General features: G+C 34.7%; 1 protein-coding gene across 4 annotated transcripts in view; it reads left to right on the top strand.

Moving 5' to 3' along the window:
• The window catches only part of IPO11 (importin 11), a 210,335-nt gene that overhangs the window by 124,670 nt on the left and 70,977 nt on the right, over positions 1-14,688 (top strand). For all 4 annotated transcript variants that reach the window (XM_032849849.1, XM_032849832.1, XM_032849839.1 and 1 more), the window contains 3 exons: positions 547-642; positions 1,362-1,475; positions 7,744-7,865. In XM_032849849.1, the coding sequence (XP_032705740.1) occupies positions 547-642; positions 1,362-1,475; positions 7,744-7,865 (332 nt within the window). The remainder of the gene's footprint in view (positions 1-546; positions 643-1,361; positions 1,476-7,743; positions 7,866-14,688) is intronic.

The raw sequence follows: 14,688 nt of genomic DNA, 5'->3' as shown, positions 1-14,688 counted from the left end.
CAGGAATCACATTTAGGTCTTCAGTCCCTTTTGAGGGTTGTTTGTTTTTGTTTTTGGTTTTTTTTGCGATGGTTTAAGGAAGGGCTTCAATTTCATTCTTTTGGATATAGCTATTGAGTTTTCCAAACACCATTTGTTGAAGAGACTTATCCCCATTGCGTATTTTTGCCTCACTTTTGAAAGCCAACACTTTTGAAATGCTTTGTGCTGGTTGTATTAGTGTACCATTTTGTAAGGGTTATTTGTTTAAAATGAAAATGTAATAATGAACATGATATCTGTTATTAGGATGTGATTAATTATAATTCTTTGTGAGATGCATAGCTCTATCTATTATACATCTCATATCAAATTTTATATCAAATCCATTTTTAGTGGATTTTCTTGTTAAAGTGTATCCAGTGCTAGAATATTGGATACCTCATATGTTTGTATGTATTCTAAGATTTAGTGTGTGATATTTAATCATTGTTTTCTTTACCTGTATTATAATGAAGCAGTGACTTGGATTATAAAGTGTTACCAATGAGTCTTTTTTGTTTTTAGGTTGTGGAAAATGCCCTTAAAGTGAACCCAGTATTAGGTCCACAAATGTTTCAACCGATTCTACCCTGTGTTTTCAGAGGTATTATAGAAGGAGAGGTAAGATTTTCCTTAAGCTTTTCAGAATAGTAATGGATTCTAGTGTTCTACTTTTAATTTTCCTTCTTCATTGGAAAATTATTTCTTTTTTTGTTGTTAGATATAAAAAGAAAACTTTTCTTACTATTGGATTATTTTGAAGTAAATTAAGTAGTTTTCAGGGTAGTTATACAGTTTGGCTTTTTCTTTCTCCAACAAACTATAGTTGCTGCTGCTGCCTTTTTTTTTTTTTTTTTTTAATAACTCTCTCACTTATATGCATGTGTATTCATCCACAAAGATTTGAAGCAGAGTAATGGGAAAGAACAGTGCTAATTATAGTACATATTGAATATATGAAAATACCGATTATTTTCTAAGTCAGTCTCTTAAGTGGATTCACATAACCATGTATTATATGAGTATTTACAATACTATAAGTAAATAAGCGATTGGTAAGTATTCTTTGTGTTTTTCTTTAAAATCCACATTTTATATATATATACACACACACACACACACACACACACGTATGTAGCACATATATGTTACCTTGTATGGCATATATTTAGAAAGTTATTTATAACTCAGATAATACTGGCAGTATATCCTAAAGTGATTTTGAAGGAGAATATTATTTTATATCCCTGTTGACTGTTACCATGTCTATGATTGTTCATAGTCATGTTTATACTCATACCTTGGTATAATTTTATGTATGCTCTATTTTAATTATACAGAGATACCCTGTTGTGATGTCAACGTATCTTGGAGTTATGGGTCGAGTCCTGCTACAAAACACTAGTTTTTTTTCTTCACTTCTTAATGAGATGGCACATAAATTTAACCAGGAGGTAAGAATCAGTTTACTTAAATTGAAGACAGTCTTTTCAATAAGGATTGGAAATAATTGGGGAAATAATTCTATAAAACTCTTGTTTTGTATTTTGTATATCTTTAAAATTTTGTATTTTAAGACTTTAATAACTTACATTGTACCTGTAATTTTGAAGAAGAAGGAAAAAAGAATCTCTGAATGGCAATTGAAATTTACATTAGTTCTCATTCATAATAGTTTTGTTTTGCTTAACCGTAGGATGGAATTTTAATTTGTTTATGGTTGCAATTTTTTTTTACTCACACTTAAAAGGAAAGAAATACTTTACATAAAATTATTTACTGTCTTTGTTCCATTCCTTTACTGAACTTGTTCGTAGTGTCATATGATGCATTTCCATCATAATTATTATGGGAAGTGACTTTTTCAGTAAAGGCTTATTTTTAAAAAACTGTAACTGAAACCAGCCACCAGGGTAAGTATAAGACAGGTTTTTGAGTGAGTTGGTTACTTGAGACTATATACATTATATTAAATTTGTTTTTTATGTATTAAGTCCTTAATCTTTAAAAATTTGTAAGATATAGAAAGTTGAAAGTACTTGAATGATGTCTTTAGAATGGAGGCAATTTATAAAATCTTTTGGTTTGAGAAACAAGACTACTTCAAGGAAATCTAGAACAGGGAAGTGCAAATTTTAGAATGTACAAAGTTTTTCTAGAATTAGATTTAGATATAATCTAATTAGAAATCCTTGCCTTTGTTTAGATGATTAGATAGGTAAGATTTTTCATTGCCTTTATTAAATTTAACTGTGATGGGGTAATATTAAACTCTTAAATGAATTTATTCAGTTGAGTTCAAAATTTGTTGAGTGATTTTAATAATAACTATATTTAACAACAATATAAGTGCCATGTATTATATTAATTTCTCACAACAACCCATTGAGATAATAGTATTTTTATTTCCATCTCACATTTGAGAAATCTGAGGCTTATAGAGTTTTACTGGCTTTCTCAATTTCACACAGCTAGTAAATGATGGAATTGCTTTATATACTCCAGCAACCTAACTTTGGAGCCTGATATCTCAGTGACCACAGTGTACTGCCTCCTATCTGTCTTGGAACAGGCACTTTACACTATGTACTGGAGACACTTGTTTTGACAAGCTCAGAGTAACCTTCAGGGAGAAAGTACTTGAATGGGCAATTTCACAATAACAGTATGAGTGCTGTGTCAGAGATAATGTTCAGCAGTGTACTGTGGGAAGAGAAGAGGTATCTACTATGTTACATTTTTTTTAGTTTTTTTTGTGTGTGTGTGTGATAAAATATATATAACATATAATTTACCCTCAACGATTTTTAAGTATATGGTTCAGTGCTTTTAAATGTATTCATAATGTACAATCATCAGCACCATGCATAGGCAGCGTCCACTGGGGTTAATTTCATATTAAAAAGAAATAATGAACTGTGGCTGTTGCTGGTAGTGTTGAAACCCATTGGCAGTGTGAAAGATTGAGGAAAAGAGCTGTTATCATTGGTTCAGACTTACTTTTGATCCGTCTTTAGAGCACAGGCTTTTCATGGAACACTTTTTATCTTTTCTGTCTTCATTTTTCATTATGAAGAGGACATTCTTTTTTTCCTCAAAGAACTTGACATGTCAAGCCATCATGATTGAGTGTAGAGATGAAGTGAATAAAATACTATTCTAGTTCAAATGGCTACTAATGACTTTGAGCACAGTTATGAAGAACGCCAAAAATATATGCAAGAATTAAATAGGGAAATGAGTTCCAGTAAATCTAGAGAGCTTTGAAGAAAGCAGCGATCTTAGAGAAAAATTTCTCTTCTCAACCCTTGAAAACAGTATGAGATAGTAGAGTAAGCCAAGTTAAATTAAGAGTGATATTTTATCTTTGGGAGAAGAGCTGTACTCGTTGCACAAGTCAGGGTTAGAACAGTTTGTCCTCTAAGCATTTGTTATTCAGTCTTTCAACGTTCCTTGTTTATATTGAATGAATAATGAAAACTTTTTAGACTAATCACCTAATTTAGAGCTTAGAACCTTGGGGTATTAAAGAATGGTAGTTTGTTGTGGGGAAATTTACTAGAAAATCAAAGTATTTGTAGTCCCTTTTTACCCTTTTTCTCCTGTACGAATAGCTTCTCTTCTGGTATAAACAAGTGTTGCAGAACGCAGGATGGGAAGGGGCTTTTCCAATGAGGGTGTCTCAGCATTCAGGATCTAGATTTTCATTTAAGTCATCTGATTTTATGTGGGAGTGGGAAAGGGGATCTACAAGATTCTAATTATTCCTTGTATAGATTCTCAGTTTTTCTGTTTTGAGTTCTGTGCCTCCCATCTGCCTTCTTTGTGGCATGGGGGTTGCAGGGTTCTGAGAACCAGATCTGTTTATCTTAGATTGTTATTCCCTTGGCAGGCAGCTTGGTTTCAGGTTTTTCTGTTCTGCCCAGTCACTTAACATTTTCGTCTACCCACCATCCTCCAAACGCTGTTGTTGTCTTTACCTAATGTAGTTGCTCCTCTTTATAGACACTGTGGGATTATTCCTTTGTTTTTTATATTTCTTTATTTTCATTGTAGTGGGGTTTCATGGGGGTCCAGCAAATGCATATTTTCAGTAATAAGATTGTTTTCATAATGTCTATATGCTTCCAGGGTAAATAACTTACTTATAAAGATGTAATAAAAATGTTTGTAGCTGAATAATTTGAGTAATAATTTGAGTAATTTGAGTTTATCTTTGTACAAAAGATTTGTTCCATTTGTCCCATTTAGAATTTCAGATGTTACTGAACGTGTACTTCAGAGCAACCATATTGAGTTTTCTAATACATACATAGAATTTTATCACTTCCCTGTTGCAAACCTCCTTAGTTTTGAGATTTCTTTAGATTGAGGAGTAAGTCTGACCTCTCTAATGTAGGTTTGCCTACAAGGCTTACTGTAATCTGGTTTGTGACTCCTTTAGCCTCTTCTAGCCTCCTTTTGGAGCTCATTGATAGCCATTCAGCACACAGAACATTTTCCAGTTTTTTCTTGCTCCAGAGCTCTTGCATACAGGCTCTTCACTCCCTGTCCCTCAGGCACTCCCTGCCAGTCTCTCACCTTCCTTAACTTGATTCCTGATCTTGTTTTCTTCTGCTTTAAAGCTTAACTCCTCTGGGTAACTTTGCCTTAGTCTCCTAAGTTTTAGTTAGGTCTCTTTGGATGTTCTTGTAGTATTGGGAACTATGCATTTATTATCAGGGCCAGGTTTGGGTGAGACAAGTGAGGTGGTGAGAATGAGCACCTCCTTACATTTTATACCCTACACACCTTTTTTGTTTTATCCTTGTTCTGGGTCTGTTCATTGTGTTCCCCAGGGTCAGCAGACTATGTATGGCCTATGGACCATATCCTGTCTGCTGCCTGTTTTTATCAAATCTGTGAATAAAGAATGATTTTTCATATTTCTTATTGGTTGAAAAAATAATAGGACTTTCTGACACATGAAAGTTACCCCAAATTTTGTACTGGAACATATCCGTGTCCATTTTTTTATCTGTTGTTTATGACTGATGTTGGGAGTTGAATAGTTGCATCTGAGAACATATGGCCCACAGAACCTTAAATATGTACTTAACTGTCCCTTTATGGAAAAGGTTTGCTGATCCCTATGTTCTAATTGCTTGTTTAATTAAAGTCCCCACAAATTCACTGTTTTGTGCTGTTAAGTATTTTTATAATGAAGGAGATAAATAAATTATAAATAAAAGTGGAAAATAGAGATATCTTTCTGTGCTGATTGAATCTTTATTTCAACCAGGTACATTATTGTAGCTTTGGTTGACTATATTACACTTTAATGATGACTCGATATTTGCTTTTATAATGGATAGTGGTTTGTTTTTTAAAATCTTGCTTACTGGATAATAATTACAGTAAGTCTGGAGAGCATCTCTACCATTTGTTTCCAAATGAAATATGAATTGAAGACACGTGGTATATATCAGAAGTTACCAAGTGTTTGTGTTTCGTGGTTCCCTTAGTGTGTTTGTAATATATTCACAGTGCTCATAGGCCAAAAGAAATAAAAATATCTAACAGTTCCTTTAAGTGGTTGGGTCCAAATAGCTTAATACATATTTTTGTCCTAATAACTTAGTAGTTATTGAAAAATAATACACAAAAGTCTAAAGAAAGAATAATATATTTCATTCTTAAATATCTACAAGTACTCACTAATGAAATACATGTGCCTAGTGAGCACCACTCAGATTCGCAAACTTCAGAATCAGATTGGAGTCCTCCACCTTCACTTTTTGTTTTACCTGGATTTCTAGGTAATACTTTGTAAAGATAGGAAGTCACCATAAGGAACAGTTTTTGCAGTATCTGACCAATATTTCTGTGTTTCTCTGAATAATTGTAAATATTCTGTGAGTTCATTGTGGCATCTTAGGATGCAGGACATAGTTTGCAGAGCTCAAGTATAAATAACTATCTTGAATTAACAAGTGTTCCCTTGACTGTTTTTATTTTTTTAAGATTTATTTATTTACTTTATAGAGAGAGCATGCATCTGGGAGCAGGGGAAGGGGCAGAGGAAGAGGGAGGGAAGTCCTCACTGACTGTGAAGACCGTGATGGCATGGAGCTCAGTCCCATGACTCTGAGATCATGACCTGGGCAGAAATCAAGAGTGGCATACTTACCCAACTGAGCTACCCAGGCACCTGACTATTTATTACTTTTAAAAAAAATGTTGAAGTATTTCTTGGAAAATACGTAGAGGCATAAAAGTAGAAAAGTATGACAACTTAAGATTGACTTTAAGTTACCAACATTCATGAGGTAGAGATTTTGATATTAAATGTGTTTTTAAAAATGTGGACATTTATATAAGTGGACAAGTGTTTATGAGGCAAACCCTGAGATTCACATTCAGTCTGTATGAACACTACAGTTGGTTGTGTTTTACTTTCTAGATTCTAAGTTTATCAGTGTATCAGTCAGGGTCCTCCAGGAAAAAAAAGAATATAGTGTGTGTGTGTGTGTTTGCGTGTACATACATCGCACACACACACACACACACACACACGAAGACAAGAGAAAATGAGAGGAGAGAATGGGCGGGGGGAAGTAGGAAGGTAGTGATTTTAAGGAATTGGCTTATTTTAAGGATTATGAGGACTGGCAAGTTTTAAGTTTTTAGCGACACTGAAAACTCAAACAGGATTTCTATGTTACAGTCTAGAGGCAAGATTTCTTCTTTTCTGGGAAACCTTAATTTTTGGTCTTAAGACAAAATTCACCTGATTGAATGAAGCCTAACCTCACATTATCTAGGGTAATCTCTTTTCTTTAAAGTCACCTCTTTGTACATGTTAATCATATTTACAAAATGTTTTCACAGCAACATCTAGACTAGTATTTAACCATACAACTGGACACCTTAGCCTAAATAAGGTTGATAGGTACAATTAACCAGCAAACTTTCTACTTCTGCATTACGTTGATTTCTTTTTTTTTTTTTTTTTGAAGATTTTTATTTATTTGAGAGAGGGAGTGTGAGGGAGAGTGTGTAATCAGCAGGAGGACCAGAGCAAGAGGGAGAATTGGACTTCCCACTGAGCAGTGAGCCCTACGCAGGGCTCGATCTCAGGACCCTGAGATCATGACCCGAGTGGAAGCAGACATTTAACTGACTGAGCCACCCAAGTGCCCCTTATGTTCATTTATTTTTAATATTGCATATAATGTCTTAGAAACTGGTTTATTTTTCTTTGAAATTCTGCAGGTTGAGATTGCAACCTGCCCTTTCCTCTGAAAGTAGCAATGAATCAGTCCAACAAACTACACCTTAAACATTTAAATATTTCATCATCTAACTGAATAACTATAACCTAAGTACAAGTTGACAATTTTGAAAAATGCATTTACTTTTTTAGTACCAGAAGAATGTATTGCATTGGTGATTTAGTAAATAAAAAATTACTAAAACCACCCATCGGCCATATATTGGTTTTGAGCAGCCTGTTTAGTTCTCAGAATAAATTGGTTCCCAAGATTAATTAGAGTCATTTTCTGGTTTTGCTCAAATTATTCCTTTCCAGCTCAAGGCTGGTCCCAGTTTCTTGTATTCCAATTCTGTGGTTTGTTGGAATTGAACTTCAACCATGCCTTATGAGGTTTTAGCCTTTAACAGTACTTATCCACAAGTAATTAGCATTTCAAACATCGTGAGATGCCTCTTCTCTTTTTTCAGATGGACCAGCTTTTGGGAAATATGATTGAAATGTGGGTTGATCGCATGGACAACATTACGCAGCCTGAAAGAAGAAAACTTTCAGCTTTGGCTTTGCTCTCTCTTCTGCCATCTGATAATAGGTGAGGACATATTTTTTAGAATTTTTTTAAAACATCAAAATATTATCACCTTTTTTTTGCCATTGTTATTGCTGCATGTTGCTGGGCAGTATTGTTTTGTGTATATGTATGCTCATTTTGTTAGTAGATAATGCTGGGGCAGGTATTGGTCTAGATCTAATAAGATGTGAATGGGAGTGGTGGGCACTACAGTTCAACTTGGTCAAATTCATTTAATAATTTAATCTTTGTCTGAATTTTCATTTTTTAATAATCAGATTTTATTAGACTTCTTTTAGGTCATTTTTAAATATAAGATGAATAATATATCAATAGCAGTTCATAAAAAGGATCTTTCTCATAATTCAAAAGAATGTTACATAATCTGGTTTTTTTTTTTTTTTATCTTTAAAGAAGCTTGCAAGTACTTTTTTTCTTATTACATTGATGAAGTCATTTTATTATAGTTTACAAACTTTGTTAAAATTCTCATTTCTGTAAAGCAAATGCAAAATGCTTTGTTTTGGGCATTAGACACAAATATCGATTTTCTTTATTTTTACCCATCTTTGTGGAGTTTTGCAGTATCTGCTTGAATTTTTTTTTTTTTTTGGTACTTTTAATTTTAAAGGCATAAAAGCGGGTCATAAGACTTGATTTTGTATGAGAAAAATAAAGTAGATCGTTTTGTCTTTGGGAACTTTCCGAACACATCTTTCCTAATGATTAATTAGTGAAATAAATCCAGTTAGCTTTAGAAATCCTTGTTAAAAATGTAGGTATTATTTATTTCTAATATGATAGTTTGAGTTAAGTACTTAGGTACTTGTTTTGTCCTAATACCATAATCATAGATTCTGATTACTGAGCATGTACTGTATGTCTTTATATTTTAATACATTTATATCTCATTCAGTTTTTAATATAGTTCTGAGATATAGGCATGATTCTTCTTATAGAGCAAAGAAAGAACTTAAAAATGTAAACTAACATGTCTAGGGTGTGGCATGTATGTTCTATTTATGTATATTTTGACCTGGGGCAACTTGATTCTAGGGTTTGCTCTTTTTAACTACGAAAATGGTGCTCTTTTGCAGGTAAACACCCACAAGACCAGTACATTTCCTCACTGTGAAATTGAGTGGCATTTTATTTTTGAAAACCAAATTTTAGCTCCTAGTATTTTATTGCTGTTTCCTTTTCTTAATGGATAAATAGTGATTGAGGTTATTCAGACCTTTAAAATTGAAGTGTTAAAGAACCTGGCCTTTGGCAGTAGCCAGCACTCTGTAAACATTTGTGGAATAAATTAATGAATGGAAAAAAATTAAGGTTAGAAAAACATGTCAGGGTTTTTTCTAACATAAAGTACTGAAATTACTGAAGGTAAATTAGAAGTGACACACATTAAATGAAGGGTATCTAATTGTATCTAAAGCACATTTGTTTAACACTTTTTATGAGACAACTGTTTGCTTTAATATTTTATTTTATGTAAGTGTGTGGTCAAAAAACACTAAGGTGGCCAAAATAGTCAGCTTCTCTGAGGAAAATACAAGATTTCTTAAAGTCAGGAATAGACCATGGTGGGGGGCAGGGCAGGTGTCTCATGTCATCCTGTCTAAATTGAGGGGCAGAACTTTAATAAGACTTGGAATTCTCTTAAACATGAAGATTTCAGATTGAAAACTTGGGAGAAGATAGTTGTGATAGGAAGATCAGATCTTGTTTTTAAAAATAAAGTAAGTATTAGAAAAATCTTATGAGCACCAATGAATTCCTGTCATCCTAAGGGTACCAAGAAAGTCTTAAATAATGTAGTGATAGAATTCTAAAGAATAATTACTGAACTTTATAGTCGGCTTAGTGACTAAAGAAACTTCAATAGATACAGAATATGTAATGATCTGCAAACAAAAAACTAAATTGCTGTATAATTTTCCCACATAGTCATTGGCCCATGATAGAACTTAAAAATATTTATATTCACATTTCTAGTGAAAGGTAATGTGGGATTTTAGGACAGCTTTATTGTTTTATCACTTTTCCTCTACTTAAACTACAGAGTTGTTGGAGTTTGGGAGAATTTTCCCCTTTCTGCGTCCCCAGTAATAATACCTGGTTAATCTCTCATGTAATAGCAATTTTCTGTTTCTGCATTTCTTTTAGACATTGCAGTTTAACGTTTTCTTTGCCTGAAATAAGTAGATCGAACAAATAATGTTCACGGTGATTTTTTTAATCATCTAAATTGGGAAATGTTGTTTTCTTCTCTTACTATAACAGATTTTCAAATGCAGAAATACACTGTTCTAAAGCATGGTTTCTCACATATAGTACTAGTGATATTTAGGGACAGATGATTATTTGGGTTTTGGGTGTTTTTCCTAAGATTTTTGGGGGGGAGTGCTTACACACAAGCCAGGGGGAGGGATAGAGGGAGAAAAGGAGAGAAATCCTCAAGCAGACTCCCTGCTGAGCAGAAAGTCCAACATGGGGCTTGATCCCAGGATCCAGAGATCATGAACTGAGCCAAAATCAAGAGTTGGATGCTCCACCAACTGAGCCACCCAGGCGCCCCTTTTTTAAAGAGGGGGCAGGAGAAGCAGAGAGAGAGAGAATCTTAAGCAAGCTCCACGCCCAGTGTGGAGCTGGACAAGGGGCTTGATGTCAGGACCTTGAGATCATGATCTTCGCTGGTATCAGAGGAGTCAGACACTTAGTCTGACTGAGGCACCCAGGTGCCCCCAGATGATTATTTGTTATGGGGAACTATCTGGCGCCTTGTAACATACCTGCAGCACCTCTGCCCTTTAGATGCCAGTAGAACTTCTAACCTCCAGTTGAGAATCACTGCTCTAAAGAATGACCATTTGAGAAACAATTAAACTCTCCTTTACCCTAATCCACTAGTTCTGTTCAGAAATGTGGTAAAAACTCTAGACTTCAGAACCACTCTGAAATCCCAGTGCCACTGGTGACTTGCTGATGATGATGACTGTGTTACTTGTATTAGCTGTGGCTAAGTTTCCTTGTTTTTAAAATGTATGTGTGTTCCTAATGGACAGTTGTAAAGATTACGTGAGTTTACGTGTGCAAGGTCAGACTGCCTGGATAGATGCGGTTAGCTGTTTTTATTTCATCCCTTTCTTCCTTTCTCATGTATTCATCCATTTACTGTAGTACAGAGTTCTAAAAGTAAAAGTCCCTGTGTGTACATGCCTTCATTTTTACTTCAGTACAGTTTCAGGTATATTGAGTATCTGACACCTATTCATTATTTATTGTAAAATTGTGTGTTAACCACACATGTTCTAAGGAATGGCACTTTGTATTCAGAATTATCACCTACTTAAGAAACTGTCTTTATAATAAACTCCTGAAGTGTCAGAATTACTAAACCTGCTTGGATTGGACATATTTCTTGTTTATCTCAAAATTAGTATATATAATACCCACATTTGGAAATTTATTATTATTTAAGAAATTTCTAAGATAGTTTCTAAGATAAATCCTTTTACAACTTTTAAAACGTTAGACTAGTCGAATCAAGGTAGCAGTTTCCAAAGAGTAATATTTTGGTATAGTTTAAACATGGTTAAATGAAAGACAAGTTTATAATTTTTAAAATGTAGACATGTTGTTTTACCTGAGTTATGCTTTGTTTAAGCTGACTGCTTTTAAATGAGTATTTAACATGGTAGACTTTTGGGGCACCTGTTTGGCTCATTCAAAAGAAAAGAGCATGTGACTTGATCTCAGGGTTTCAGCCCCATGTTGGGTATAGAGATTACTTAAATTTAAAAAAAAAACAAACAACATGATAGACTTTAATTTTCATCCCTTACAGTAGAGAGCATTTTTTACTTCTACGTCACGTATTCTTTAGTATAGTATTTTCTTATATCTGTAAATCTTTGACTGCAGATTATAGTAGCTTTCCTATAGTAAAAATTGGTTCTCAGTTCTTTTTAGTCTTTCACAAGAAAAATGCTTTAGAAACATCGTGTCTGGGAACAGCTTTTTTGAGATGTAATTCATAGACCATACATTTTACCCACATAAAGTGTACAATTGAGTAGTATTTAGAAAACTCACAGAGTCATGTAGCCATCACCACAGTTGATTTTAGAACATTTTCATCACTTCCAGAAGGAAGCATGTACTGTTATGTAGTCTTCATTTTCTCACCACACCCCTGCCCCCAGCTCAAGACATCAGAGTAAGGGCTTGAGAGTAGTAAGGATGGAGAATAGAAGATGCATCCTAGAAAGACAAGGCCTTCAAGGTAGAGTCAGTTTTATTCTCTGTGAATTGTGGAATGATTAGTTTCCATCTAACAATGCTGTTAAAGATAATCTACTAGTCTTGTGGGGAAGTTATTTTAATCCATTTTGCTGCTGCCCAACTTGTCACATATGGGAAATGCTAGGATTCAGGTCTTTAAATTTTCATCTGATGTTTGCTTTCCTCCTTGTTGCCAGCATTTGGTCTTTGCTTATTCAATCATTTATTTGTTGAGTAGACATTACTAAATATGAATGTGTCATTAGTAGGTCCTGAGTGCTTTAAAATGCAGGTTTGATTGTTACTCAGATACGGTGAGGCCATCAGATCAGGGGATAGTTGCCATTGAAAGATATTTTGTCATTCACAGTTCCCAAGAGGAGTATGCATGCCACATCACACAGAACCACAAGGAAACACCATGGTTGGTCTGCACATGAAGTGAGGGCATAGTGTGGGCAAGAGCTTTTAATATGGTTTCCATGGGAAGGAATGGGAAAGCAAGGTTCAGGTGGTTTAGGATTGGCTAGTTTAAATAGTTTTGGTAGGCTGTAGGGTGTAGGCACTGTTGCACGTTGCTGTTACAGGCAGGGGGATAGTGGACCCAAGTGTTAGAGCCTCATGAAAGAGGTAGCTGCGTATATGGGCTCTGGATCAGTTGGTTTGCTCTGGATCAGTTGGTTTGCTCGTGTAATTTATGCAGGAAGGCAGTCTTTTACTGTCTCTCTGAATTGGGTAACCCTGGGAGGGTCAGTCTGTCCAGGGTCATAAAGGCCCCATTGGTCAAACCATCAGCATATGGAAAGATAAGGAGGCATGATTAATATACCGAATATTAACCAACTTTTGTTCTTAGCAGCATGCTTAACACCTTAGTAGTTTAACGAATGAATGAAAGTTTAACGAATGAATGAAAAATGAATTTAATATACTTATACTGTAATAGTGTGCTGTTTTTTCTCCCAACTAAATAACATTTGTCTGAACTTCTAAAGAATGTGCCTGAAAAATTAAGCTAACTTGATCTCTCAGTCTGTCAGCCCTGGGAAAAAGTATAGCATACTTTTTGGTCACTGTATAAAGTACTACTTGAAGTAGTACCCAGATAGTTTTTCAGTTTTGTCATATTAATACACGATAAAACATTTTCACATTTAGCAGCCTTAAAAAGGAGAGTTTTTGTAGCTACTCTGATTTGTAGTATTGTTGCAAATTAGGAGTTTTTTGAATGGACTTACTTTAGGCATACTTTAAATCTGTTCAGTTAGTTATATATATAAATTTTGCATACCTGCCTGTTAATATCCTTTCTCAAAAAAGAAGTATGGAATGAATTTTGATGTATTTACTTTGAAAAGGGTGTATTTTTAAAATTTACAGTTGTCATTTGAACATTAAATCTACTTTTATAAATTGAGAAAGGTAGTGTGAGATTGTGGGATTTGGAATTACATTTTTGTTCTTTTTTTAAAATTTCAAATATATAATTCGGTTTCTTTGCAGTTAAATAAAAATTCACTCATTCTTATTATAATCTTTTTGTTCTAACACTTGGGAAGTCAGTCTCTCTGAAAATCAATTTGCTATAATGGATAAGACAATTTATATTGTTCTGAATTGCTACAATTAAAAAATACGCACAGGGTATACAAATAAAGTATAAATAAATTCCTCAAACATTCAACAAACACTAAGTAAATCCTTTTGCATCATTTGTTACTATTTATGTGACATTGCCTTTCTGGCTCTTGGTTTTTTGATGTTTCCTGTGTGAGGTAATGAAACTGGCCAGTACCTATGGGTTATTATTATTATTTTTTTAAGGTTTTTATTTATTTATTTGAGAAAGAGTGGGAGAGACAGAACCAGCAGGGGGTGGTAGAGGGAGAGGGAGAAGCAGACTCCCCACTGAGCAGGGAGCCTGATGCAGGGCTCGATCCCAGGACAAAGGCAGACACTTAATCGACTGAGCCACCCAGGCACCCCTCTGTGGGTTATTTTGAGGCTAAATTGGAGAATGTATATACAATGGCCATTAGAGTGTTGAATGCATGAGAGTATTAAACGGTGAATGATTGAATATTAATTAATCTTTTAATATTGCTATACTACTGTCTATTAATACCTGCTATTGTTAATGTTACTGCTGTCAGTTTTTTTTTTTTTTAAGATTTTATTTATTTATTTGTCAGAGAGAGTGAGCACAGGCAGAGTGGCAGGCAGAGGCAGAGGGAGAAGCAGGCTCCCTGCTGAGCAAGGAGCCCGATGTGGGAATCTATCCGAGGACACTGGGATCATGACCTGAGCCGAAGGCATCCGCTTAACCAACTGAGCCACCCAGGCGTCCCATTGCTGTCAGTTATTTTGACAAAGTGTGTGAAGGTACCAATTTAGGCTTTCCTGAGTCTCTCCCTCATTTACTCCGAGGCTATCTCCCATTCAGACAGTCCATATGTGACCTGCACCAACACTTGAAGAAAGACACTATCTCCCTGCAGCTGTTGCATGCAGGTACCTTTTGCATGCCTGCCAGTGCTCACTCTGCTCATTATTCCTA

Source organism: Lontra canadensis, unplaced genomic scaffold, assembly GCF_010015895.1.
Source record: "Lontra canadensis isolate GAN:19392208 unplaced genomic scaffold, GSC_riverotter_1.0 scaffold4, whole genome shotgun sequence".
NCBI lineage: Eukaryota > Metazoa > Chordata > Mammalia > Carnivora > Mustelidae > Lontra > Lontra canadensis.
This window is presented reverse-complemented; position numbering and strand designations above follow the sequence as displayed.